Source organism: Leptinotarsa decemlineata, unplaced genomic scaffold (assembly GCF_025532065.1).
Source record: "Leptinotarsa decemlineata unplaced genomic scaffold, Ldec_3_MD MMD2_tig00026336_RagTag_RagTag, whole genome shotgun sequence".
Classification (NCBI taxonomy): domain Eukaryota; kingdom Metazoa; phylum Arthropoda; class Insecta; order Coleoptera; family Chrysomelidae; genus Leptinotarsa; species Leptinotarsa decemlineata.
The window spans coordinates 444,254-471,661 of NW_027412692.1; the positions used below are offsets into that span (position 1 = coordinate 444,254).

General features: G+C 33.6%; 1 protein-coding gene across 2 annotated transcripts in view; it reads left to right on the forward strand.

The window, feature by feature from the left end:
* Positions 1–16,033, forward strand: part of LOC111517210 (uncharacterized) — an 18,583-nt gene extending 2,550 nt beyond the window's left edge. The window contains exons 2-6 of one of the 2 annotated variants that reach the window (XM_023173300.2): positions 584–1,326; positions 3,942–4,508; positions 7,010–7,587; positions 14,286–14,434; positions 15,681–16,033. In XM_023173300.2, coding sequence (XP_023029068.2) covers positions 584–1,326; positions 3,942–4,508; positions 7,010–7,587; positions 14,286–14,434; positions 15,681–15,714 — 2,071 coding nt within the window. In that variant the 3' untranslated portion in view covers positions 15,715–16,033. Of the gene's footprint in view, positions 1–583; positions 1,327–3,935; positions 4,509–7,009; positions 7,588–14,285; positions 14,435–15,680 lie in introns of both variants that reach the window. The other variant, XM_023173291.2, reaches the window with a different exon arrangement.
* The last annotated feature ends 11,375 nt before the right edge of the window (positions 16,034–27,408 follow it).

The window sequence follows — 27,408 nt, forward strand, 5'->3', positions numbered from 1 at the left end:
CTAACAATTCAATATAAGTCAAGTCAGTACTAGGCATAAAAAATGTATGTGAGGAATAGCCATTAGATTACGATAATTGATTCAGTCGTTTGAGAAATCCCTCATGTCAAAAAAACGATATTCGTTTTCATTTTTTGGTATGATATAATGCAAATCTATGTAACTCACTTTAATGAAAGGAATAAAAACACTTTTGTCGAATTTCCTCTAGTTATTTTATTTTTATGACTGGTTTCGGGTTTTACCCCATTATCAAGTATAAAACTAACATGTGATATAAATAAAGTAACTAGTGGAAATTAGACAAAAGTGTTTTTATTCATTTCAATGAAGTGATCATGAATTTCCACAAAATGAACAAGTCATCAATTACACATACTATGTAACTCCTGATTCAAAAAAGCATTGTGAATATCTTAGACTGCTCTCGTTATTATAATTTGACAGGGTTTCAAAAACATTTTTTGGTTCATTCATAAGTTTTAGTTTGCAGATAAGTGGGGTTTCTCAAACAACTGATTCAATTTGTAATGACAATTATTATTTTTAATAATGGTGTCCTACACTACTATATCACTTTCAGGTTGTGTTCTGTGCCAAATAGTCAAGAAGAAAACATTTCCAATTTGGGTGAATGGCTCAAAGGATCAGAAATCAATGATGATTTTCTTCTAGATATAGCTCCGAAAACCTCCCAAGCAGTTTCCCAAAAACTTGTTGATTCTAGAACATTTACTCGTCCTAAAAAAAGGTTTACTCGTCCCAGTATAGAACAGTACAATGAAGAAATGTATGGAAGTGGTAGCGAAATCAGTGTTGGATCTTTAATAAAAAGGAAATCCATGAATAGACCGCTCTCTGAAAGTTTCGTCATACAAGAGAGAATGGAAGTCACCCCAGTGGAATTTGACTTGTCACAACCTTCTAGCAGCTATTACTTTGACAAGATTTCTTCAGAAACTGGAGAAGCTGACTCTTTCCAAAATATGTCGCCACCTAGTTTAGTCAACTCTATGTGTTCGTCAACGTTTGCCAATCTAATGGAGAGTAGTTTCATTAAAAATGATCCTGTCTTGAGGGAAATCCGTGATACTGACTTCACAGAGTCTGTCTTATTACAAGATTGCGAACCTCCAATGTTCCAGTCTATTACAGAAAGTTGTAGTAGTATTAGTTCCGACACCCCTGAAAATTTTTTAAAAAAAATGTCATTCAATGGGACGTTCAGAAAAAATGCAACAAAAGATTTGGATAAAACAGTTTCTCTGAAAATGACGGAGAGTGATATTTCTCAGGACACAACATATGAGAATTCCAGTGAACTAGGTGAGTTTTGATTTCAGTTCAAAACAATTTGGAACTAAGTTGAATGATTTAAATACCCTCTACAAATTTACTTAATGAATTGAAAAAAAAAAGTTCCTGCATTTTCATAGAACTCTCAAATGTTGGAACAAATTTTAAGCTCTATGATTTCAGTACCACAAAATTTAAGTAAATTCAGAATTATTCAAGTGACTTAATAATAATTGATTTATTAATTTATTGAACATATACAGAAAAAAGGTTTGTATGTATTGGGGACAAAGCAGGTTCATTAAGAAATATAACAAGATATTCCACAAGGGACAATTCTGAGACGTATTGTTTCTCATTTATATTAATTTATGTTTCAGATTTGAACTTCCAATGTCTGAAAAGGTGTTAACAGTTTTGAAATCTAACAATGAAAACATACAATTAAAATTAATAAAGTATTAATGTTGTTGAAATACTAAAAATAAATCAACCGAAATATTCATATGACATGGTTAAAACAAAAATAAATAAAATGAGAAAAAAAATGGAAAATTGAAAAGATGTACTTTTGCTTGATTTGCTGGTTAACAGTTATCACCTAAAGATGATTGTAAATACTAAAAATCGAAATATTGTGAAGTAGCTGGGTTTTGTTTTTTCTTTTTTTATTTTTATTGCATTTTTGAAATAATTTTTCCATATTTAAATTTTTATTGTTTGCAAATAATTGTTAGTCACAAGTACTTGGAAAACTTGAACACTTTTCACAGATGGATATTGAGAATCATATTGGGCAAACCTGTAACATTTTCAAATGAACAGCTGTGTAGCAAATCAGGTTTATTTGATGTCGAGTAACTTTTTTATTTAGCTATGATCCTATACATTAATAATATTGTTGTTTTCAAGAAAAAACTTAACATTGGCTCTCAAATTGACAAAGATGAGAAATAAGTGATATTGTCAACCAAAAGAATAAATGTTGAACGCCTTGGATAATTTGCAAATCTGCTATAAACTATATAGCTTCGAATATGAATGAATACATTTTTACAATTTTAAAAGCACTTTCTCAAGTTTTATTTCACTTTTACCTCTTCAGAGACATTCTGCATTTCAATATTCAATGGAAATGTCATAACTTTTATCAAAAGTTTTTATTATTCAATTGTAATATTCTCAGTGATTACTCATATTTTACTTATTGTTTACTAATCTATTAGGAAGTCATGTACGAGCAACAGTTTCACTGGAACTTGAACTTTTTTTATTAGCACTGTTACTTTTACCATTTATGATTATTTTACTGAATGGTAGAATTATATTTCTAGTGAGAACATGTTTTATTAATAATAATAATAAATCGGCTTTATTGATAATACAAAGATACATTTGAAAATGAAAATAACATACAGGAGATTCTGGTACTCATTGGCGAAGTCTAGCTCAAAGCTAATCTAACTCAACCATAATGCACGTGAACATATAGAAATAAAAGACAATTAACAGTGATGGTACCACGAAATAAGAAACAAATAAAAATAATAATTTGTGATTACCCTTTGAAGAGAGTTGATAAATTATTAAATTTAATTGATCTGTTGTTTATTACATTGTCCAATGAGCAAAAGTTGACATTACTGACTATCATAGTTATAATATTTGTATTTGAATTTCCTGATATTGAATCTCTTCAATTGCTCAGACAATGAATTATAGAGTTTTACAGCACCAAAAAGAAATCATCTCTGAAACTGTGCAGTGCGATGTTGTGGCATAGTTAATTTGTTTTTATGTCTAATGTTTCTTGAGTGAATATTTTCACGCAGAATTAGTTTTTGTATTAAAAGAGGAGAATGGGGAAGGGTAATCAATTTATGAACAAAACAACCCAAATGATGAATCATACGTTTTTTCATACTCAGCCAGCGAAAGTTTTTAAAGGCTTTAGAAATTGAATCATACTTATGAAGTCCATAAATTAGGCGGCAACAAGAATTTTCACTTTTTGTATTCTTTTTTTATCTGAATCGTATAAGTATGGCCCATATATGAAGTCACAGTAATTAAAATGGCTTAGCACCAAACTATCACAGAGCATTCTTTTCAGAGGTTGCCTCAAAATAAAACGATTACAGTATATAACAGTTTCAATCACATTTTAGGTTTTTTTTTATTAAATTTTTAACATGACTAGTGAATATAAGATCAGTGTCAAAAATCACCCATAAGTTTTAAGCTGTATTGACACCAAAACAAAAATGCTGTCTATAGACATTCATTTCGCTAACCAAATTAGCATCTTCAGGAGACGATTGAGACCATTTATTATTTCATTTTCATTTCAGGTCACAATAATCTGTTATACTTACATTTGGTCATTTTCTTTTTTATTTTTTTACATTTTGTTATCTTATCTAAGTCTTTCTAATATTTCGGTCCAGTTTCTTTGTAGTTTAATAACGCTAAAATTTCTTTCATTTTAATTTTATTCAATTTCTGTTTATTTAGATTTCAAATCTGTCAACACAAATTTAGACAATATGAGTCCAAAACTGTAAAGTTCACCAAGAAACATTGTCAACCGCATTCAGACAAACATATTTTATATTATTATTTCATTTTCATGAATCTAGTTTCAGATGTTGAACAAATTGATATGACCGATAGTACAGGAAACAGTTTGAAAGAACCAAGCAATGAACCTAGCTACACTTTGAACGGAACATATCGCCGTACTCCCAAGAAAAGTAACACTTTTAGAAGGTCTGATCGAAACAAAACGATAGTTCTCAACTCTACAATAGATATTCCACAAATAGATAATTCCACTCTGAACTCTACGCAAACTCTTATTGAAGAGTCAAGTGTTAACAGCTTTAAAACAAGCGAGTCATTTTCGAACACTCTGATTAAGAATGATACCATAGAGGACATGAAAAAACAACTGTCTGATGATGTAAAAATAAAAACCGATTTGAATAGGTTGAGTTATTGCAATGAAAATGACAACTTGAATTCAACTTTCAACAAGGACATGAATTCTTCGAACAAATCCGGAAACCTCAAGCAGTCTCCTCTTGGTTGTTCTATTGGATCAGCAGACAGTTTAGATAGGATGAGTAGTAGCATGTCTAGTAGCAGCAGAGGATCCAATAAAATGCTCAATATGGCTGAAGTAGATGCTATTGTTGAAATGCAAGAACGCAGTGAGTATTGATGTCTTGTATTAAATGAATACTATTATAAATAATGATAATAATCTTTATTTCGAAGAGTGTTTTACACAAATCGGCGAAAAACAAAAAAATGAAACAGTGTCAATTTTCATAATTCTTAAATCTAATATCTAATAAAAATAATTTAGAAAGTCTTCTACATTATATGGTTCTACTTCAATGAGGAAGGATTTAACATTTGTTTTAAATTTGTTGATGTTGTTCAAGGTTTTAATGTTCTCTGGTAGGCTATTAAAAAGTCGTATATAAGAGGGATAATAATACCAACCAATACGAAAGTGTTTCGGTTGGTTTCCGGGTTTTGCCTTGGTCTTCTATGGTTATAATCTCCAAACGTTTCGACTGCAATTGCGGCAGTCATCTTCAGTGGCGAGGTCGAAGAACTCTTCTTGTCGTGTCTGAAACTTCAGTTGACACGTCAAGAAGGGTACTTCGACCACGCCACTGAAGATGACTGCCGCAGTTGCAGTCGAAACGTTTGGAGATTAAAACCAAAGAAGACCACGTCAAAACCCAGAAAACATTGATGCCAGCCGTAAAAGCCTACATTCCTATAATACGAAAGTGCCACCAGTATTATATTATGAATTTGAAAATTGTAGATCTTGAGAAGAATCAAAGCATTGGTAGATTATATAAATGAATAAAATAAATTATAATTATTGAAAATACTATATCACAAGTTTTTTCAATCTGTTAATATTCTGTTTATTTTTTTAGAACTAGATAGGTAGGACTAAAGTGAGTGGGTTTACTCGACCCTCCACCCCGCGAATGTTTATTGTGACTCGCATCTATTGAAACTCAACCAAATAAATTTAGCTGCTTGACGAGCTGATTACTTCATTTGAGGAGTGATCTTTCAGGTCAGCTGGCAAAAGTGAGACTCTTAACACAGACTATTGTTCATTTTCCTCAATTTAGTCAGTACCTGATCGGCGGTCAGTCTGCGACTACTTCTTACGTCTACAGTGAATGGGTCTGTTCGACTCTCACACTTATTAAAACTCATATGCCCACGAGTGAAATTCTGCCAAACGGTGGAAACCTTCTTCTATCCGTAGCAGGGCAGGCACAGAGTATGCCGTCTTATGACAATACAAGGCTCCACGTATAATGGAATTAGCCAATACTAATGTTTTTGGTTCGCATACAGAATGTTGTGATTAATCATAATGTGATTGTTGCCTTTTGTTTCTCTCCTTATATGGTCTTAGTTGTGCTGGAAGTTATATTTTGATCAAGTGGGTATATGTGGCAGAGTTGGTAGTATTCGAATACTTCTGTATTCGGATACAGTATCCGGATACTTTATATGTATTTGAAAGCTGTATTCGGACATTTTTCAAATTTTGTATTCAGTATCCGTATCCGTGGCCAAATTTGTAATTATCCGAATTCCGAATACTTTTTTCGATCTTCGGATACTTTTAAATTATTCGATGAAACCCTAGACCAAACAGCCCTATTTTATGTGAAATACAATTTTAGCACTTTGCCACTTCGAAAAATGAGTTATTAGAGTGCCTCATATATCTTTTACCGCCTTACCTCACTAAAAGATATCAAGATATATCGTCAAGATATCTCGTTGAATCAGAATCTATGTCGTATGTGCGTGGCCATTTCATAAGTCCCATATCAATTATCTATTCCTTATAAAGAACCCTGATAAAATTCATTTCATTTGTGAAAATTTTTTGTATCCATTTTTTAATAACTCTGGAATAATTCAGCTGGAATTATTAAGATATCTGGAAGACAAAAGAACGAATTTACAAGTATTACATGAATACCCAATATTAAAAAAGGTGTCACTCAAGTATAATACATGCTTACCTTTGTCAGCACCAGTAGAAAGACTTTTCTCTTTTGCAACAATGATTGATACGCCAAAGAGAAAAAAATTTAAGTGATGAACACTTTGAGGTATTGGTACTGACGAAGGCAAATTCAAACTCAAAGGTACTATTATAGATATAAATGTCACATCTAGCGAACAATGTGGTAAAAGCTAAAAATTTTTTTTTTTCACTGAAATGTTCTTTGTTTGAAAAATAAATATAAACATTTTTTGAGTTTCTTTTATTTCCTATCTTTTTTTATCACTTTTTGTTTTTGATATTCATCCCTAGTATTTTTACTTGTATACATTGAAATACTATTTTAACTAACTCTAAAAGTATCCGAATACTTGTATCCGAGTACATTTTTAGGTAAAATTATCCTTATTTTTTTAACAAGTGTTCGAATACAGTGAAAGTATCCGTATCCGGTATTCGGATCCTTTTTTCCTGTATCCGACCCAACTCTGATATGTGGGAATATGTTTAGTAGCAGTTTGTTGTCTAGACTTTTTTTTTGAGATTTGGCTTTTGTGACAACACCCTTCCTTATAATTTATATAATTTCTATTGATTTTAAACAAATTTTATAACTTGTTACTGATTTTCACTATTTTTCTCCATCAGGCTTACATCAGGTAATGTCAACGCCCAAACCAAACGCTACAAAAAAAAAGATTTGGGAAAACAATTTTATATCTCCAATCATCACCACTGAACAAATATCTGATTCAGAGTTTTCTTCCAACGATGACTACAAGAGTGTTAGATCGTCCGTATCAAAAACATCCCTTGACAACCAATCATCAAAGAATACGAAGAGCCTAGGTAATCTTGTAGCGCCCGTTGTTCCTAAAGGTAAACTGAGCCGTAGAACTTCATACACCATTGCCGACCAAAAACCTTTGCAAACCATGCCTAGTGTTGTAAGGAACTCATATTCCAATCTCAAGTACATGCAAACAAATATTCATGGATCCCAGTCTAATCTGCAAAGACCTAGCAGCATTAGGATGCCATCATCAAACTTGAAAACGATGGGACCAAAATTGAAGGGTTCATATACCAGTTTGAGGCCTATGAGTGCCAATTTGCCGGTGGCACCTCCACCTATAAATCAAAATTTGAACTCCACAATGGTTCTTCCTAAAGCTTCCAATCCCAATGTCACCCAGGTTCTCGAAACTCGACCCAAAGTTGTGGAGGTAAGTAGTGCTTCTGTTTTAAAAATTTTGGATTGGATTATGAAATTTTTTGTACAATCCATCAAAGGTCTAAAAAATGCAATAAATTTATAATGTTAACCATGTTCAGATACCTAAAACTATTTGCTATTTAGCAATTGAGCATTCTAATGTCTCTTTGACATCCAAGCGATCACATCTGTCAAATATAAAGTAATTTTAAAACCGTCTCTAATAGCAGGGAGCCCACGATGCAAAATGGGGATTTACTCGAGCGTCATTGAGACATATTAGCTTGCAAAGCTCAGATAATATGAAGAAAAAAATGTTGTATAATATATACCTTTTCATCGGTGGGGGAAGCGGCTATAGATTTTTAAATATGTAAAAAAAAATACTGGTGCATGGACATACTCGAGCGCGTCAGATATTGATAGCATCAATGTCCTACGTATTTTTGATAATATTGGTATGTTAATCTGATCGTTTGCATGATGTGGGTGGTCGTACTTAAGGGTTAAAAGTGAAAAGAAAAAAAATTAATCGAGCGCGTCAGATTTTCTAAGGGGTGATAAGTGCAACAAAAAAAAAGCTCTCATTCAATAATCTGACGATTTCGATCTGACGCAAACTCGCGGCCATTATTATGATATGCAAAAAAAATTCGCCATTTTGAAATACTCAAGCGCGTCAGATTAAGATATATATGGTTCATCTTCATGTTTTAGACGTGCTGTCTCATAATCTGACGATTATCTAGAGAGATTCGCTTAATCTGACAAAAACAATAAAAAAAAAAATTTAATTCATTGAACCTAATTAATTGAAAAGCTCAGGAAATAGCATGCAAATAAATAAGTGTATGTTTTTTAAGTAGAATACTTGTATTTATAAGAAAATAACTTTTAAAAAATGCTCAAAAAATTTTAATTTTTTATAATCAATTGATGAATTAATGAAGAAAAGAGATATGAAACTTTCTATGTTTTTTACCACTTTTATTTGTAACTAACGTTACTGCAGTTTCGTCCTATAAGGACATTTTCAAACTTATACAATATATAAGTGTTAAAAAACATAGAAAGTTTCATTTCTCTTTTCTTCATTATTATTTCCTACCACGTAGTAACGGCTACATCCATCAATTAATTGATCATCATCTTCATCACGAACGTGTCTCTGTGATCAGCTGTGATGGCGTCATGGCAACATAATTCAGAGTGGGGACGGAGTGAGAGAGTAATAGATAGAGAAAAAGTGAATAGAGAATAGAGCAATAGAAACTCGGAGAGGGAAATATAGGTATCCCACAGCTGCACGCATTAAACTTTATCGACGAATTTTTGTAATTTTGGCTTGTGGAAATCGTCAGATTACATATTTTTCGTTGTCCTTAAATTATTTCCTTCAAAATAAAAAAAAATAGCTACGCTCGAAAATGTCAAAATGACGTTATTTTTTTACAACTTTGCTGCCCTCCCCTTTTTTCACGTCACTCTCAAATTGTCAGATTTCTGAAATATACACTTTTTAGCAGGTAATGAACTCACCCTACCTTAATCTGACGCGCTCGAGAATTTCTGATGATCAATTTTTTTTTACTAATCTGTTCCTTCATCCCTCACAGGCGGCCTTATACAGGGTGTAACTGAATAAGTGTAAAACATTTGAGGTGATTCCTCATCGAAAAAAAGATCATCCCTTGTTAAGATACAGCCCCTTAAAGGGGGTACATAAAATTTGTATAACAATTTTTTTCACAAGCACTGAAAAAGTTACAATATTGAAATTAACCTGACGTTTTGTACTACCAAAAAGACACTTAGCCAGTAATTTATCTGGTTTACCCCATGGTTGTAAGGGGGGGAAAACGCAACCCCTAAAATTTATTTCCAATGTAACTTTTTGTCTTATTATTTATTTACCATTTAAAGATGTATTTCCAATAGCCTGTTTCATTCTAAACAAAAAATGTCTCTTGGGTTTTTTGCCCAAAATAAAACAGTTCGCAGCAAAAAATAATTTTACAAACAACTACAGAGATACATCGTCATAAATGCGAACTGGAATTATTATTATTTTGTAGTTAGTACCTGCATTAAACGATTGAAGGGTAATAAACAAAACTAATGTATTAATAACAAAACACACAACATGTAGAAATCATAGTAAATGTTCAATATGTCTACCTTCAGGGGCGGGAGCCCCATCATACATAAAAAACATATCCCTTCTGACGCCCAAAGGAACTTCCTTGAGCAGTACTGGATGCACTTCTCTTAAAAATTGAACGTATGCCTAACCATTTAATCGAGGAGGTAGAAAATGAGGCCCAATTAAATCATCCCCAATAACTCCGAGCCACACGTTAAGAGAAAACTGTTCTTGATGGTTAGTTTCGACAATAGCGTGAAGGTTTTCATCAGCCCATATGTGATAATTATGAAAATTAATAATCTTATCCCGAGAAAAACTACATTCGTCTGTGAATTCTATCATCTTCAGAAAGTCACAATTTCTTCTAATCATTTCCAGCATCCAATTGCAAAATTCAAGACGGTTAGGAAAGTCTCGCGGTAACAGTGCCTGTACTCGTTGCAGATGGTAAGGGTATAAGAGTTGTTCCTTTAAAATTCGAAATACCGTCATATGATCAACATTTAGCTGGAAAAAAATCTTTCTAGTACTGGTAGTAGGTTGTTCTTCAATCAAATTAAGTACTACTTCCTCATGCTGTAGTGTTCGTACTTCTCGATGGCGACCACAATCCTGCATTCTTTTGTCGAATGAACCATATTCTCGTAATCGTTGATGAAGTCAAGCAAATATCCTATGTGAAGGATGCTGCCGTTGAAGATACATTTCATCATATCTTCTAAAAGCTTCTAACCCATTCCCCTGCGACAGACCGTAAACTTAATGCATATCAGCCATTTCCTCATTTGTGTATGCCATTTTAATAACAAGTGAATTAGTAAAGTAACAAATTCAGAACAGAACAACAACACACAAATAGTATTATTTCAATTTCGAAAATTCACAAAGTGACAGCGTCATACCAATTTAATTGGCACTATCGCTAATAGCGACCTAATAGATAGATTAGTTTCGTATTTTCGCATTTATGACAATGTATCTCTGTAGTTGTTCGTAAAATAATTTTTTGCTGCGAACTGGTTTATTTTGGGCAAAAAACCCGAGAGACATTTTTTGTTTAGAATGACAAAAGTTACATTGGAAATAAATTTTAGGGGTTGCGTTTTACACCTCTTACAACCATGGGGTAAACCAAATAAATTTCTGGCTAAATGTCTTTTTGGTAATACAAAACGTCAGGTTAATTTCAATATTGTAACTTTTTTAGTGCTTGTGAAAAAAATTGTTATACAAATTTTATGTACCCCCTTTAAGGAGCTGTATCTTAACAAGGAATGCTCCAATGAAATTTCTTTATATGAAAGATCCTATCTTTTTTTTGATGAAGAATCACCTCCTTAAATGTTTTACACTTATTTAGTTACACCCTATATATGGGGCTCATATTTAGTGGAGGTACTTAACTGGGTACAAGGTATCCCCCTGTATATTAATCTGCCGCGCTTTAGTAAATCCCGAAATCCCAGCTTGGGCTCCCCTATTATAAATGAATTTTTAAAAGAATAAGTTGTGAAATGGAGAATTGTCATAAGTACCCCAATTTAGCCAATCATGATTACAAGTTGTCATCATTACATAATATTGTCGCGGCCCAAATGGCTCACGAGTTAGGGGTTAACTCAGATGGTAGGATTTATATAAAAAATAATAATCATAGATAAAAAATATTGGAGTTTATTAAAATAAAGTTACAACATAATCCTCAACAGTGTTAAAATGTTTCAAAAATATGGTTCAACAAGCCAATAATACAAATAAAAAAAATGAACTTACCGAAGGTACATTTTCAGGGGTGATGGATGTGTTCTCTTCAGAAGGTGGCAAACTAATGATCATTCTCAAACATTCTTGTTCCCGATTCTGGGTCGAAGTCCAATAATGCCAATCAGCATTATTGCATTATCGCTAATTACCGAATATCATAACTTTTATTTGGGTAAATGAACTTTTACTAGATCGACCCACACAGTGCGGTGCACTGAGGCTATAAATTTGGAAAATTGAATATTTTCGGAAATTAATATGTTTGACAATTTGGCTTTTGACAATATCATTTAGTTTCTTATGAATAATAATTATGATAACAGTTAATAAGAATATCTATTCTGGGGCATTAATTAAAAATCAGTTCACGTTAATTATATTGGTGATGCGGATGTAAGTTGAATAAGTTTTTTGTCATCTTTATAATATCCTAGGCAATAATTAGGGCAATAATAGGTAAATATACTGCTGCTAGTGATTCACCAGTTGAGTTGCCAAATACATAATTATTTTTAATTTTTATCAACTTTGCATAGTCTTAGCCCTGAAAATGTTGGGAAACGGATATTTTAAGAGTATCCACATTTTTTTAAATAACTCTTGGTAGTTGATTTGTTTGAGCAAGGTGAATTCAGAAATGAGAGATGAGTCGGCTAAATATTCATGGAGATAGATAATGCTTCTCTCTAAATATGTCAGTTCTAACTATTCATTAATATTCACTAATGCACACTATGCATTTTTTTCCACTGCCTGGGAGTTATCTGACTTGTCCATTATGTCCAAGTCTGCGGAAAACACAGTAGCCTCATTGGCTCATTGCACTTTTCCCCCATTTTTTTTATAAACTTTTTTTCATCTATAAGTTTAAAATCCAATTTTTTTTTTCATTTGCATTTCATCAGGTCGGACTTCCATTTTCTAATATGATATAAATTGATTCGAAATCCTTGAAAGAATCTGTGAAAAACACACCTTCAAACAAACGATTTTTTTCCATTTGATATTATGTGTGTATGTTATCCGAGTCCGAGTGTGTATGTTATCCGGATTCAGGAAAGCTAAATCAACTTCAACGGCCATTGAACAAGCTCTGGATTTTATCTATGAACAGCTTAATAATAAGAAGAATGTGCTAGGTATATTCTATGATTTAACTCGTGCATTTGATATGGTTAACCACAACTTACTTTTTCGTAAATTATACAGCATAGGAATTCGTGGTATACCACATGATTGGATAGTATCATATTTGACAAATCGTTCTCAAGTGACAGTAATAAATAATAGCAAATCTGACTGAGTTAGGGGTGCCCCAGGGGTCTATATTGGGACCAACTCTTTTTATAATATTTTCAAATGACATCTACGATACCTGTACCACACCAAATAGAATGATACTTTATGCTGATGACACAAATATACTCTTAGCCCATAAAACCTTGGGAAGTCTGGTAAACTTGGGTAATTATGCATGTGATGAATTCAGTAAATACTGTAGCGACAATGACCTTGTCTGCAATATAAAGAAAACTATGTTTATCAATTTTTTACCTAAGAACGGTACTTCGAATCCAGATCTATTGAACAACATCAATATGTGTGGTGAAACTCTGGAATACTGCCAGGTAGCTAGATTTTTAGGAATACTCCTGGATCAAAAGCTAACATGGGAGGCACATCGACAGTTTATGTGTAAAGGTTGGCAGTGCAAACTATGCAATTCGGAATCTGCGAGACACTGTCTCTACAGAGGTTCTAAAACTCATGTATCATGGACTGGTACAATCAAGAATACAGTATGGATTGATCTTCTGGGGTAACTCTGCATATACTGACCGTATTTTTAAGGTTCAGAAAAGAGTCATTCGCTGTATGGGCAAGTCTCATCCACTGGACTCTTGTAAACCACTGTTTAAAAAATTCAACATCCTACCATTGCCGTGCTTATACATATTACAGCTAGTGTTATTTATCTATGATAATAAACACCTATATCCAAAAAACTCTGATATACATAATTACGCTACTCGGGGTGAACATACTTTATACCACCCCTACTCTCGCTTGAGTGTGAGTCAAAATTCCCCAAAATACTTGGGTATTAAATGTTTCAATAAAATAACAACTTTTATAGGGATCAATAAAAATAGAACTGTAATGAGGAATGAACTATATGATTTCTTGTTGGATAACTGCTTCTACAGTATGGATGAATTTCTTGCTTTTAGTGCTTAGATAAATGACTTAGTTTATTTTATACATGTAGTCTTCTCTTTTAAGTTTGTTCAAGATCAAACATTTTTGTTTTGCTTTTAGCGTTTTACTTTTGACTAGTCCAATAAGTTTTCTCACGTATTTAGTCTTGTAATTATGTATGTGTGAAAATTTTAGTGATGAATAAAACTATTTCTATTTCTATCAACTTCCTGAGCAAGTTCATGTGACATATTGTGCCACATAACTTGGATGCTTCCAAATATGATGATTTTCTCTTTCTTAGATATGATTATTTTCTTCACTGTCAACCTGGAAGTTGCTCATCATTTTACCCACCAAAAAGTTTAAAGAAATATAACTGGCTCAGAATTTTGTCCCATTAGTATACTCCTTATTTTTCTAAAATTACTACAAAAATGTGGAATGTTTGGAAATATCTAGAACACATAAAGAATTGTAATAGAATTGAAGTCAAGTCTATCGTTATCTATCCGTTATCAATGATGCAATATGTGTTGTCTTATTCACCTTCTAATTCTTTAAGGATTAACTGAATTATTTCTTTTTCAATTTGGCAGGTTCTCCCAATGCCAAGGGAGAAGGTCAACATTGTTGGGGACAGCACTTTCATCAAACCTCATCCACCCAGAACTAGTGGATTACCTCGACCTACAGGTATCCCAAGACCTGCTTCTAGGATACCTGGACCTCGTAGTAGTAATATCAGGTAATACTATTTCTGCTGTTGGTCAGTTTGAGTTTCACGTTATTGCTTGATTTGCTTGTTCTTGTTGAAGCAAACAAATGGTCTATGAAATTGAATTGTTTCATTTTCATTCAGTTTTGGGAAATCATTATCCTTTGAAAAATACTCTTAGCAAGACTGTGAAGAACAGTTGACAGTTCTGAATTGTTTGGATTTTGTGATAGCTCATTCTCTGTACTGGATGTTTATTACCAAACGTTATTAGCGTCCTTTAAAGGGATGATAAAAACTCTTTAGTTTAGGATATTCTACATGTGTCAAAAAAAATTATTTGGTGTAAAAATTTACTATGTCCTTTTCTTTTTTGTCTGAGTATAGTTTTCCATTCAGCAAGTAAAATGTGTAGTGCTGTTGAACAAATATTAGGAAAATATCCCAAAAAGGAATTCAGCTAGGAATGTTGATTGTTAAAAAAAACTACTTGAACAGAAAGAAAAACAACCGTAGTATGCAGACATTATCAAAGACTATTTCACAACGGTCAAAGTGATCTACCTTCTTGTAATATACAAACTCGCAGTTTTCAAAGGTTACAATTGAAATTTTGAGATTAGAAACAAAGTAATATGTTTCAAATAACAGTTATTTGTTATTTTATTTTAATTGGTATTATTAGTATTTGAGTTGGTATTGTTAGGGAAAACTATATTTCAGAATTCAACAAAGCATTAGATAATGTTTGTTATGAAGAAATTAACCTCTGTAAAAAATCACTTCTCACCAAGAAAATTCAAATTGAATGGAAATCACTATAAAATAATATCAATCAAATAACATGTAACCTTTGAGAGAGATGATATTTACGAACAAGTGTCACCTGACTTGAGAATAAATCAAAAACTATTTTTCACTTTTTCTTTCTTTCGAATATATAGAATAAACAGATGAATTGCATATTTTTATGGCATGAACTAATTTTGAGTAATTTCAACTAATCTCCTAAGATTGCTTCAAATTTAAAAACTAATATTTGACTGGATTCAAATAATCAAAGCGATACTAAGGGTTGACAGGCAGAGAGAAGGGTTGACCTAACCTAACTCAAATCAATTTTAGTGTGGTTTGAAATTGAAATACACTTTCTGAATAGAAAATAGATAATATTCATTGACATTCAAAAATGTAAAGGATGTGGTGTTAATTTCTTTTGATTGAACATTATGAAAACGTCATTCGGTAGTATCTACTGAAAACCTTGAAATTATAGGCCTACTTCTTCAAGATCCGGGAATAATTTATGAGAAAAGAAAGACGTTTATCAGTGACTAATATAGTTGTCACTGCATGTGCCTTATCTGCATATCTTACCTATTCTTTGTATTAATATTATGTAACATATCTTATTGACTTGTTTCCCCATTTGTTATTTAAATCATAATATATTTATTGTAACATACTCCAGTTTTTTTATAGATATGTAAATTATAAGTGTTTTGTACCTATTGAGCTGTTTGTTTTTTACCAAATGTGTTTTTTGAGATGTTTATTCGGATGGTAAAGTTTAAGATGAGGTTCTTCAGGGTGTACTGGAAATTGAATAAAGGTAAATAAACACATGAATTTTGTCATTTTCTCTTTAGTAAAAAAAATGTATGAGTGGCTTTAATGATTTCTACTTCAGTAGAAATCGAATTTTTGCCGTGTTAAATATTGGCTTAATTATAGCGAATTTTTAAAACTGGATATATTTATGACTGATTCTTATACACTGTACTCTTTTCTTGTGAGAAAAGTGATTCAAGTGACTGATGCTCCGCTCATATATATATATATATATATATATATATATATATATATATATATATATATATATATATATATATATAAAATGAAAAATGTATGATAGATTTTTTATACAAGCAATGAAAAATTATTTCCACAGTTTTAATAGAAAAGTCTTGCATACTCAGTGAGTATGATTTATTTATAATCTCTGTTATATTTTCAGCTATATTTACTCCTTTTTTTACCAAATTTACATCTAAATGTAGATTTAGTGAAAGTTTTTTTGCCATTTTTTACACACATTTGTACTAATGAAATATACTGCAGATAATAATGTATTTTCTTTTGAAACCCATTCCCAAATTTTCACATACTTACATACATTAGGGTGTTCCCTCACACTATTATGAGTTAGTTCCTAATCATTCACAGAATATCTAGAAAATTTCATTACAAAGGCGCTGAAGGAGCATGGTACTTTTTTTATTGGTCATTTCAAAAGTTTTGTCGATTTTTATGAGTCTAATCTAAAGTGTAATTCAACAGGCGCCAAACGTGATGGCAAGCCCGCCGCCATGCGCACAAACTTATTTTCAATGTAAACCCCACTACAGCTCTTGCAAGACATAGTGATGCTCTGTACAGAGGCGTATCATTGCTGTTCATGTTAGAAAAATGTCACTAAGAAAATTTAAACCGTTCCTAAAAAACTTTCTGATTGATAAAGCCTACTACTCCATTGAAGAGTTTATAAATGACTTATCAATATAACTGAAGAATTGAGATTGTCATCTAGGGTTGTTAATATATTATAATTTTACCTAGTTATAAGTTTTAATATATAATTTTACATAACTGTTCATATCCTATATGTACTACATGGATCAATAAGTCCCGAGACTAACCCAGAGATGGCGCTCTTAGTAAACCAGTAACCACGTCTTTCTAGAGTACTAACCTCTGCTTGAAACGTGTCGAAATTTTAAGTCGATCGGACCAGAAACAGCTGAGTTATCGAGGTTAGAGTAAAGTCGTTTTGTAGTTTGTTTAAAAAATGAAAAAAACCGAGTTTCGTGTTCTGATAAAACATTGTTTTTTAATGGGTAAAAACACCGTGCAAGCGAAAGAATGGATTGAAAAATGTTACCCGGACTCTTGTCCATCAAAAGCAACGATTTGTCGGTGGTTTGCCGAGTTTAAACGTGGTCGTACCGACACAAATGACGCAAAACGCTCGGTAGACCTGTGGAAGCTGTTACACCGGAAAATGTGAGTGAAGTGACAAAAATTGTAATGAAAGATCGTAAAGTGAAGCTCCGTGAGATTGCTGAGATGACACAGATATCATATGGAAGTGTATTTACTATCCTTCATGAAAAATTGAGCATGAAAAAGGTTTTTTCTAAGTGGGTGCCGCGATTGCTTTCGATGGAACAAAAACAGCAACGAGTCGATGATTCAGAAAGCTGTTTATTGCTATTTACTCGCAACAAAAAAGATTTCTTGCGTCGTTACGTGACCATGGACGAAACATGGATACATCACTACACTCCAGAGTCAAAGCGGCAGTCATCTGAGTGGCGCACAGCTGGCGAAAGCCGTCCGAAAACGCAGCAGTCAGCTGGCAAAGTGATGGCGTCAGTTTTTTGGGATGCGCATGGCGTGATTTTCATTGACTACCTCGAAAAAGGTAAATCGATCAACAGTGATTATTATATTGACTTACTGGTACGTTTGAAGGAGGAAATCGCAAAAAAACGACCGCACATGCAGAGAAAAAAAATCCTTTTTCACCAAGACAATGCACCTTGCCACAGGTCGATGAAAACAATGGCAAAATTAAACGAATTGGGCTTTGATCTGCTTCCCCACCCCCCATACTCACCAGATTTAGCCCCCAGTGACTACTGGCTCTTTGCTGATCTTAAAAAAATGCTCCAGGAAAAAAGATTTGGCTCAAATGAGGAGGTCATCGCTGAAACTGAAACTTATTTTGAAGCGAAAGATACATTTTTTTATAAACATGGTATTGAAAAATTGGAAAAGCGTTGGAACCATTGTATCACCCTAAAAGGAGATTATGTTGATGAATAAAAAAAAATTTTGTAAAAAAAATGTTGTTTTCATTGTTAGTCTCGGGACTTATTGATCCATGTGTTACATAATCTTTTCTTTTTTTTTTTTTATTTATATCATATTACACTGACTTGTTCTATATCATTGAGTTATGATCCAGAAGAACCAATAAAATATTATTATTATCATAATGCTGTTGGCGTTTGGCATTGACCGAATAATTTGTGAAAGTAAGTGTTGATGTGAGTCGGATACATTATTATCAAATGTGAAAAATAAAACACTCTCGCTACAGGTAACATTAAATTAATTTAAAAACTAACTATTTCAACACAAATCTTTATTTTGTATTAGCTATTTCAACAAGAACCATTGAATGAGTGGATAGAGAAGGGGACCAATTAATTTCTGCAAACAACGGAGAAGTAAAATTTTCCACTCCAAGAAAGAAGCGGCCTAAAAGAGCACCAGTAACTGATATTAATGAGTAAGAGTATTCCAATATTAGACGGATTATTTATAACTTTCATAAGACGGAAGGGTGTCGTATTACGGTAAAAATGTTCCAACACAAAATTAATGACATTTTGGGAATTGTGGCTTTCGAAACATCTCTTCGTTGATTAAAAAAAAAATATGTTTCAAATGGAAGACTGAAAAATTTTAATAGAGAGAATGGACATTAGAGCATTGAGAATCAAGTATTCACAAAAAATCTATTATTTTCTTAGCCAACAGCGACCAATTGTTTCTTGATAAAACATACCTTCATAGTGGACATACATCTTCCAAGAACTGGACGGATGAATCAACCAAAGGGTTATTTATAAATACAGGGTGTAACTAAATAAGTGTAGAACATTTAAGGAAAAAAAGATAGGATCTTTCATATAAAGAAATTTCATTGGAGCATCCTTTGTTAAGATACAGCCCCTTAAAGGGGGTACATAAAATTTGTATAACAATTTTTTTCACAAGCACTGAAGAAGTTACAATATTGAAATAAATCTGACGTTTTGTACTACCAAAAAGACACTAAGCCAGAAATTTATTTGGTTTACCCCATGGTTGTAAGGAGTGGAAACCGCAACCCCTAAAATTTATTTCCAATGTAACTTTTTGTCTTATTATTTGTTTACCATTTAAAAATGTATTTCCGATAGTCTGTTTCATTCTAAACAAAAAATGTTTCTTGGGTTTTTTGTACAAAATAAACCAGTTTGCAGCAAAAAATTATTTTACCAACAACTACAGACACATCGTCATAAATGCGAAAATGCGAAACTATCTAGTAGGTCGCTATTAGCGATAGTGACAATTAAATTGGTATGACGCTGTCAGTTTATAAATTTTCGAAATTGAATTAATACCAATTGTGTGTTGTTGTTCTGTTCTTAATTTGTTACTTTAATAATTCACTTGTTATCAAAATGGCTGATATGCATTACGTTTACGGTCTGTCGCAGGGGAATGGGTTAGAAGCTTCTATGCTGAAATGTATCCTCAACGGCAGCATCCTTCACATAGAATATTTGCTCGACTTCATTAACGATTACAAGAATATGGTTCATTCGACAAAAGAACGTAGGATTGTGGTCGCCATCGAGAAGTACGAACACCACAGCTTGAGGAAGCAGTACTTAATTTGATTGAAGAACAACCTACTACCAGTACTAGAAAGATTGCTTTCCAGCTAAATGTTGATCATACGCCCGTATTTCGAATTTTAAAGGAAAAACTCTTATACCCTTACCATCTGCAACGAGTACAGGCACTGTTACCGCGAGACTTTCCGAACAGTCTTGAATTTTGCAATTGGATGCTGGAAATGATTAGAAGAAATTGTGACTTTCTGAAGACGATAGAATTCACAGACGAATGAAGTTTTTCTCGGAACAAGATTATTAATTTTCATAATTACCACATATGAGCTGATAAAAACCCTCACGCTATTGTCCAAACTAACCATCAAGAACAGTTTTCTCTTAACGTGTGGTTCGGAGTTATTGGGGATGATTTGATTGGGCCTTATTTTCTACCTCCTCGATTAAATGGTGAGGCATACGTTCAATTTTTAAGAGAAGTGCATCCAGTACTGCTGGAGGAAGTTCCTTCGGGCGTCAGAAGGGATATGTTTTTTATGCATGATGGGGCTCCCGCCTATTTTAGTCAAGTAGCACGTCAGCATTTAACTGAAACATATGCAAATCAGTGGATAGGTCGAGGAGGATCACAGAACTGGCCCGCTCGCTCCCCGGATCTCAATCCTATCGATTTCTCTATTCGGGACCATTTACAGCATTTGGTTTATCGTACTCCTGTTCGCGATGTAGAGGACTTAAGAAACCGCATCATCGATGCGTGCAGGGTAATCAGAGAGACTCCAGGAATATTTGAGCGAATACGTGGCTCAATGCGCCGAAGTCTAGACGCATGCGTAATGTCTGAAGGTAGATATATTGAACATTTACTATGATTTCTACATGTGTGTTTTGTTAATAATAAATTAGTTTTGTTTATTACCCTTTAATCGTTTAATGCAGGTACTAACTACAAAATAACAATAAATCCAGTTCGCATTTATGACGGTGTATCTCTGTAGTTGTTCGTAAAATAATTTTTTGCTGCAAACTGGTTTATTTTGGGCAAAAAACCCAAGAGACATTTTTTGTTTAGAATGAAACAGGCTATCGGAAATATATTTTTAAATGGTAAACAAATAATAAGACAAAAAGTTACATTGAAAATAAATTTTAGGGGTTGCGTTTTCCACCTCTTACAACCATGGGGTGAACCAAATAAATTACTGGTAGTACAAAACTTCAGGTTAATTTCAATATTGTAACTTTTTCAGTGCTTGTGAAAAAAATTGTTATACAAATTTTATGTACCCCATTTAAGGGGCTGTATCTTAACAAGGGATGCTCCAATGAAGTTTCTTTATATGAAAGATCCTATCTTTTTTTCGATGAGGAATCACCTCCTTAAATGTTTTACACTTATTCAGTTACACCCTGTATTGGGAAAGGACCAAGACTCATTATTGTCCATGCAGGAGGTGACATGAGCTTTGAATTTAATTGTCCCTTTATATTTAAATCAGGCACAATATCGGGGGATTATCATTCAGAAATGAATTCTTAAAATTATGATAAATGGTTACAAGAAAAGTTGATACCAAATTTACCTGTGAATTCCATATTCATGAGGGATAATGCTCCATACCATAATATTCAAATTAATCCAGACCCCAACACTAATTCTAGGAAGGCTAACATGGTGAAGTGGCTGAGTTAATCAAGGTAAATAAAAAGCATCATATAAGTTGAAAGATGTGAGGGAACTGGCTGAGCACGAGTTTGATCACTTTCGAGGAATGGCAAAAGCGTTGCCGACATATAGTAGATATAGAGCGGAAATATTGGGAAAATGAAACATTCGTAGACGTTCAAACAGAGGTAAATCCAGTGATTATAAATTAAAATGACGATAGCAGCAGTGAAGATGAATCAAATTGGTCTTCAGATAGTGACTGATTAAAGTTTATTTTTGGATGAGTGTATTACTGGCCGGCAAGGGGTATGCCGGCTGGTTGGCATGCCCCTGGTTGGCATACCCCTTTGGTATATAATTGTATAGTGTAAGTCCATTATGTTGTGGTGATTTCTTATTTCATACCTGTGTTTGTCACCATTTTTAGCATAGCAATCTATTAATTAAGTTTAAGTTAATCTTAATACAACAAGCACCCAAAATTTTGCGTCGCACAAATCTACAGTTGTTGTCTAGATTGCATTATGTTTTGGCTAATGCTTTGATTTGATGCATTTGAAACTGTAGTGCATAATTGTGAAAAACAAATATTTTTGTATTGAAAAACTGACAAAACAGAAGTTCTTTTGTCTTTTTTTCGGAGGCACTTAAGGGGATTGAACAAACTGAGTTCCCCACTGGCTAATTGACGAATCTTTAATTTAAGAGGATATGGACCAACCCAAAATGACGTCAAGTTTTAAATGTTGCAAAAGTAAAGATTGCCAAAACGTCTGTTTATATGAGGAACTGTCACGTCTAGAAAGTAATAATCGAAATTTTCAGAAAACTATCTTTGTCGGGTCACTAACAACTTAGCATGTATTCCCAAGAACCTCCTTTCATCACAGCAACTGACAATCCTACTGCTGAATATCCAGTCAATCCACCACAAGACCGATGAATTATTTATTTCCTTAGAAAGCCAGAATTTTCCTAAATTAGTCCTTTTGACTGAACATTGGCTCAATTCAACTGAATCTGCTCACGTGCCAGGATACTCAATAATTTCCAAATTCAATCCAACAGATCACATTCATGGTGGAACTTCAAATTTTGATCAAAAATTCCCAGAACGGACCCTCCTTTATTAACATTGACAAGTTTAATACATTGCAACTTGAAATTTGAATTTTGCGTGATATACTGCTCAGAACTCAAATTATACATAATATGCATATATAGGACTCCTTCATCGGACATAAATTTGTTCTCAAAACACTTGGAATCATTACTCTCGCAACTACCAAATAGTTCATCGGTTATTCTTGCTGGCGACCTTAACATCAATTTTGAAGACTCCTGCATCACAAGTACCTTACTATAAACCAATCTCCTTACATCTGTCAATTTATCCATGCATGTAAACTGTCACACTCGTATCTCTCAATACTCAGCTTCATTAATAGACTACATTTGCAGTAATTTAGATTTAACAAACATTGATCGCTCGGTTATCCCTTCTGAGCTATCGGATCATGAAGCTGTAGTCTTTTCCTCCAAATTCTCTTCCAAAACTGCCAGTAAATGTGATAAAAGGAGTCGTTTATTCAGCAAGCGGAACTATAATAGGTTTTATCAACGTTGTGAGCAAACAAACTGGGCTTCCTTCTTAGACAATTCTCACCCTTTTGAGGCATTCTACAATGGGTTATTAGAAAATTTTAATAAATCATTTCCTCTACAAAAAATCAAAATAAAAAATTGAAAACTCATCTGGTTGACTAAAGGTATTAAAATCTCTGCCAAGAACCTAAGATCATTACATTATATACGAAAATTTGTAGATCCTAACCAAACTTCATTTATCAATTACTATAATAATTATAGGTCAATTTACAGAGTTACTTTGAAGCATGCTAAGCAGATCTACTACAAACATAGACTAAATATAGCAGGAAATAAATCTAAGGAAAGTCCAATAAACATTCATCCGAAGTAGGCTTGGATCCCAATTTATTAAATAACTTCTATTGCACCATACCGGACAAACTCACCGAAAATATATCATCAACTGTTAATCCCTTAAATTTTCTTTCCAATATTGACATATCGGAAAGTTTCTCCCTCTATGAAACAAATCCCGAGGAAATAATAGCAGTTATCAAAAATATCAAAAACAAGAATAGCAAAGGTATAGACGATATTTCTGTTGAAAATTTTGAAAATCTACCTTATTCAACCTTAGTGGTTTTATCACAACTCATAAATCAGTCTTTTGAATCTGGCGAGTTCCCATCGTTTCTGAAGACATCTCTGATAATCCCTTTGTATAATGGTGGACCCAAGGATGACCCTTCCAACTTCCGTCCTATAGCACTTATTCCTACCCTTGCTAAACTCATAGAAAAACTAGTGAAAAGCAGAATTTTATGTTTTTGCAATGATAATAACATCCTTACTTCTCGTTAATTTGGATTCCAAGCAAATAAGGGTGCTAATGATGCAATGTTTTCTCTGTTAGAAACGATATACTCCGAATATAACGCTAAAGAAGCAGTCGCCGCTATTTTCTGTGATCTATCGAAAGCTTTCGACTGTGTCAACCATGAGATCCTTCTTAATAAGTTGCAACAGTATGGCTTCAGAGGCAACTCTCTACTGGTTTCATTCGTACTTATCGGGTCGCAAACAGGTAGTTAAAACAACAGAGTGTTCCTCTGCTCAAACTATCAAATGTGGTGTACCACAAGGATCGATCCTTGGTCCAATTTTGTTTCTTATCTACATAAATGACTTAGCTTTTATAGATATAACGGCCACAATTACTCTCTTTGCTGATGACACACCTACATGACATTCCTACCCTTCAAGATGCCATCTCAGCTGATATCAACAAAATCAAAGAATGGTGTGACTGCAATAAGTTATCATTTAATATCAATAAAACTAGCATACTTACTTTCCACTGCAACTTACCTGAGATCTGCCTTGGTGACAAAATCTTAGACAGGGTACATAATTATAAATTTCTAGGGTTGAACATTGATGATAAACTGAAATTTAAAAATCACACAATAAACTTAAGCAAGAAGCTTGCCTCAGGTTGCTATGCACTAAGAGTGATTTCTAGAGAACTAGGCTACTCCCATTCAAGAACAGCTTATTTTGCTCTAATAGATCCCCATATTAAATATGGAATTGCCTTCTGTGGAGTCTGTTCTAGAGATTTATTTCAAATTATTTTTGTGCTCCAAAAAAGGGCTGTCTGATATATGTGCAAAGCAGCTCCCGGGGATCCATGCAAGCCTCTTTTCATAACTCACGGTATTCTAACAGTAGCTGCCCTGTTTATCTTGGAATCAATTTGCTTGATCAAAAAAAATTATTCTTGTGCATATAATACTCGTAGCCACAATAGTAACATAGATCTGCCTATTCCTGCGAGCTCCCTTGTTAGGGATTCAATTATATTCAACGAGATCAAACTGTTTAACCACTTACCAGCCCGAATTAAAGAAATTATAGTGCTTGACAAATTCAAAAAAGCAGTTAAAATACTACTTGTTGATAGGGCCTATTATTCAGTTCAGGAGTATCTTGACGATTCTCTTGAATCTTAAATTTTATTTCTATGTCCTGTTATTTCCAGCTGAATATCTCAGTGTATTTCACATTTTTAGCTAATGTTTATTTTATTTTGTTTAAATTGTGTATGTTTTTTTTATGTAGATTTTTGTATCTTACATATTATTTATGACTGTCTACAAGATGTAGTTTTTCAGACAATAAAGTATATTTGATTGATTGATTGATATTAGTATGTATATACAGTAATATATGTAAAATGTATATGCAGGGAAATGTCAATATACCTTTTTGTTTAAATACTTCTCGGCATGAGTGGAAAGGTTTCATTTTATATATAATTCTTATTATGTGTTTTTGGAGAACAAAGACTCTAGTCCACTCAGTTGCAAGACCCCAAATGATTATTTTGAATAATAAGGTCGAGTAGACTACGAAATAATATACTTTCAGGAGAGATGATTCATGAAGAGATTTTTTTAGTGTTAGGAAGGCAAAGCAGCTTTTTTTTGAGTTTGTTACATGAATTATCTGTTTGTTGGATCCACGTTATGTTATTATCGAGATGTATGCCTAAGAATTTTGTTGAGCTTGATTTTTCATGTTGATTGTTATTTATATTGACATTGACCAGGTTTGGTTTATTACTACGTGAACAAAGTTTTTTGTAGGTTCACCACAAGATGATTTCTTGTACACAATTCATAGAATTGGTTCACTACTGAGGTCACTTTCACATATAGAGTACTCAGCGAGGAGCCCGTCACTATTATTATCGTGTCGTCAGCATACATAAACACCTTTCCCCCTTCAATGAAGTCAGCTAGGTCATTTATGTACAACAGAAATAAGAGTGGTCCTAAGAGACTACCTTGAGGAGTTCCAATACCTACATTATATTGGCTAGAGAGATCATTCCCAATTTTCACAAATAATTGCCTTTCCGTTACATAGGAAATTATCCAGTCCTTAATAGGGTCCCGCAATCCTAACCATTCCAGTTTTCTTTCGAGTATGTTTGGGTTCAGCGTATCGAAAGCCTGCGTTAAATAAACAAAAAATATACCAAGAACAGTCATCTTCAGTGGCGTGGTCGAAGTACTCTTCTTGACGTTTCAAGTGAAACATTAATCGAAATAAGCGCCATTAGAATCAGTGCATATGTGCCAACATAACAAGTCCATTAATTTCGTCAGCATAAAAACTTTGTGCTCAGGATTCGATGAATGAAGTCGACGAAGGTCGGTGAGAAAGTTATCGAAGTGCTTGAAAAGATGGTAGTCGGTTGGCGAGAGGTCTGGGGAGTATAGTGGGTGAGGCAGAACTTCGACAGGCGTTGTCCTGGAGCAGGATCGGACTTCTTTTATTGACCAGTGCCAGTTGATGCTGACGAAATTTTCAGTACATTTTGTCGATTTCCTCACAATAGGACTCGGCTGTAACGGTTTTGCCCCGTTACAGAAAGTTATAGTGACCACCATACAGTAAAAATGGTCTTTTTGGTGGGTTTTCGCCTTTGGATATTGCCTGGGTGGCCCAACGGTGTCCAACCACTGTCCTGAACGTCTCTTGTTGTCATAGAGGATCCACTTTTCATCACACGTGGCTATCCAATCAAAAAAAATTTTTTGGTTGCGTAAAAGCAAAGATGAACACACTTTGAAACGTGACAATTTCTGTTGATCATTCAAATCGTGGGACACCTACTTTTCGAGCATTCTGACCTTCTTTCCAATACGTTTCGAACCATCAAAATAATGGTATGGGAGCTGATGGCCAGTTCTTTCACCATCCCACGCCCAGTTTGGGATGGGTCGGTCTCCACCAGGGTCTTCAAATCCTCGTTCTGGATTACTGTAGGTAGTCAACTTCGGGGCTCATCTTCGAGGCTAAAATCTCCGGAACGAAATTTCGTAAACCAACGTTGAACAGTGCGTTCATTAAATAATTACCAAATGCCTGGTTAATTTTTCGGGCTGTTTCGGCAGCCCTTTGGTTCAATTTGAATTTGTAGAGAAAAATTGCACGAAAACGCTTAACGACATCATGAAACTGAAAAAGAGGCACAACTTGAAACTTGGAAAAAATGAACAGCATCATTGTATTGAGTAGAAAATCCTCAATCGATCAGTATATACCATCACATAGTGGAATAAATACTTATTGAGATATGGAGTTACAAAAACGCATGATATTAAAACGGACAAAACTTTTGAAACAGCCTAATATAATTTATAGTTCCAAACTGTCAATTATCTTAAATTGAACCAAATTATCCTTAAACAAAGAATTAA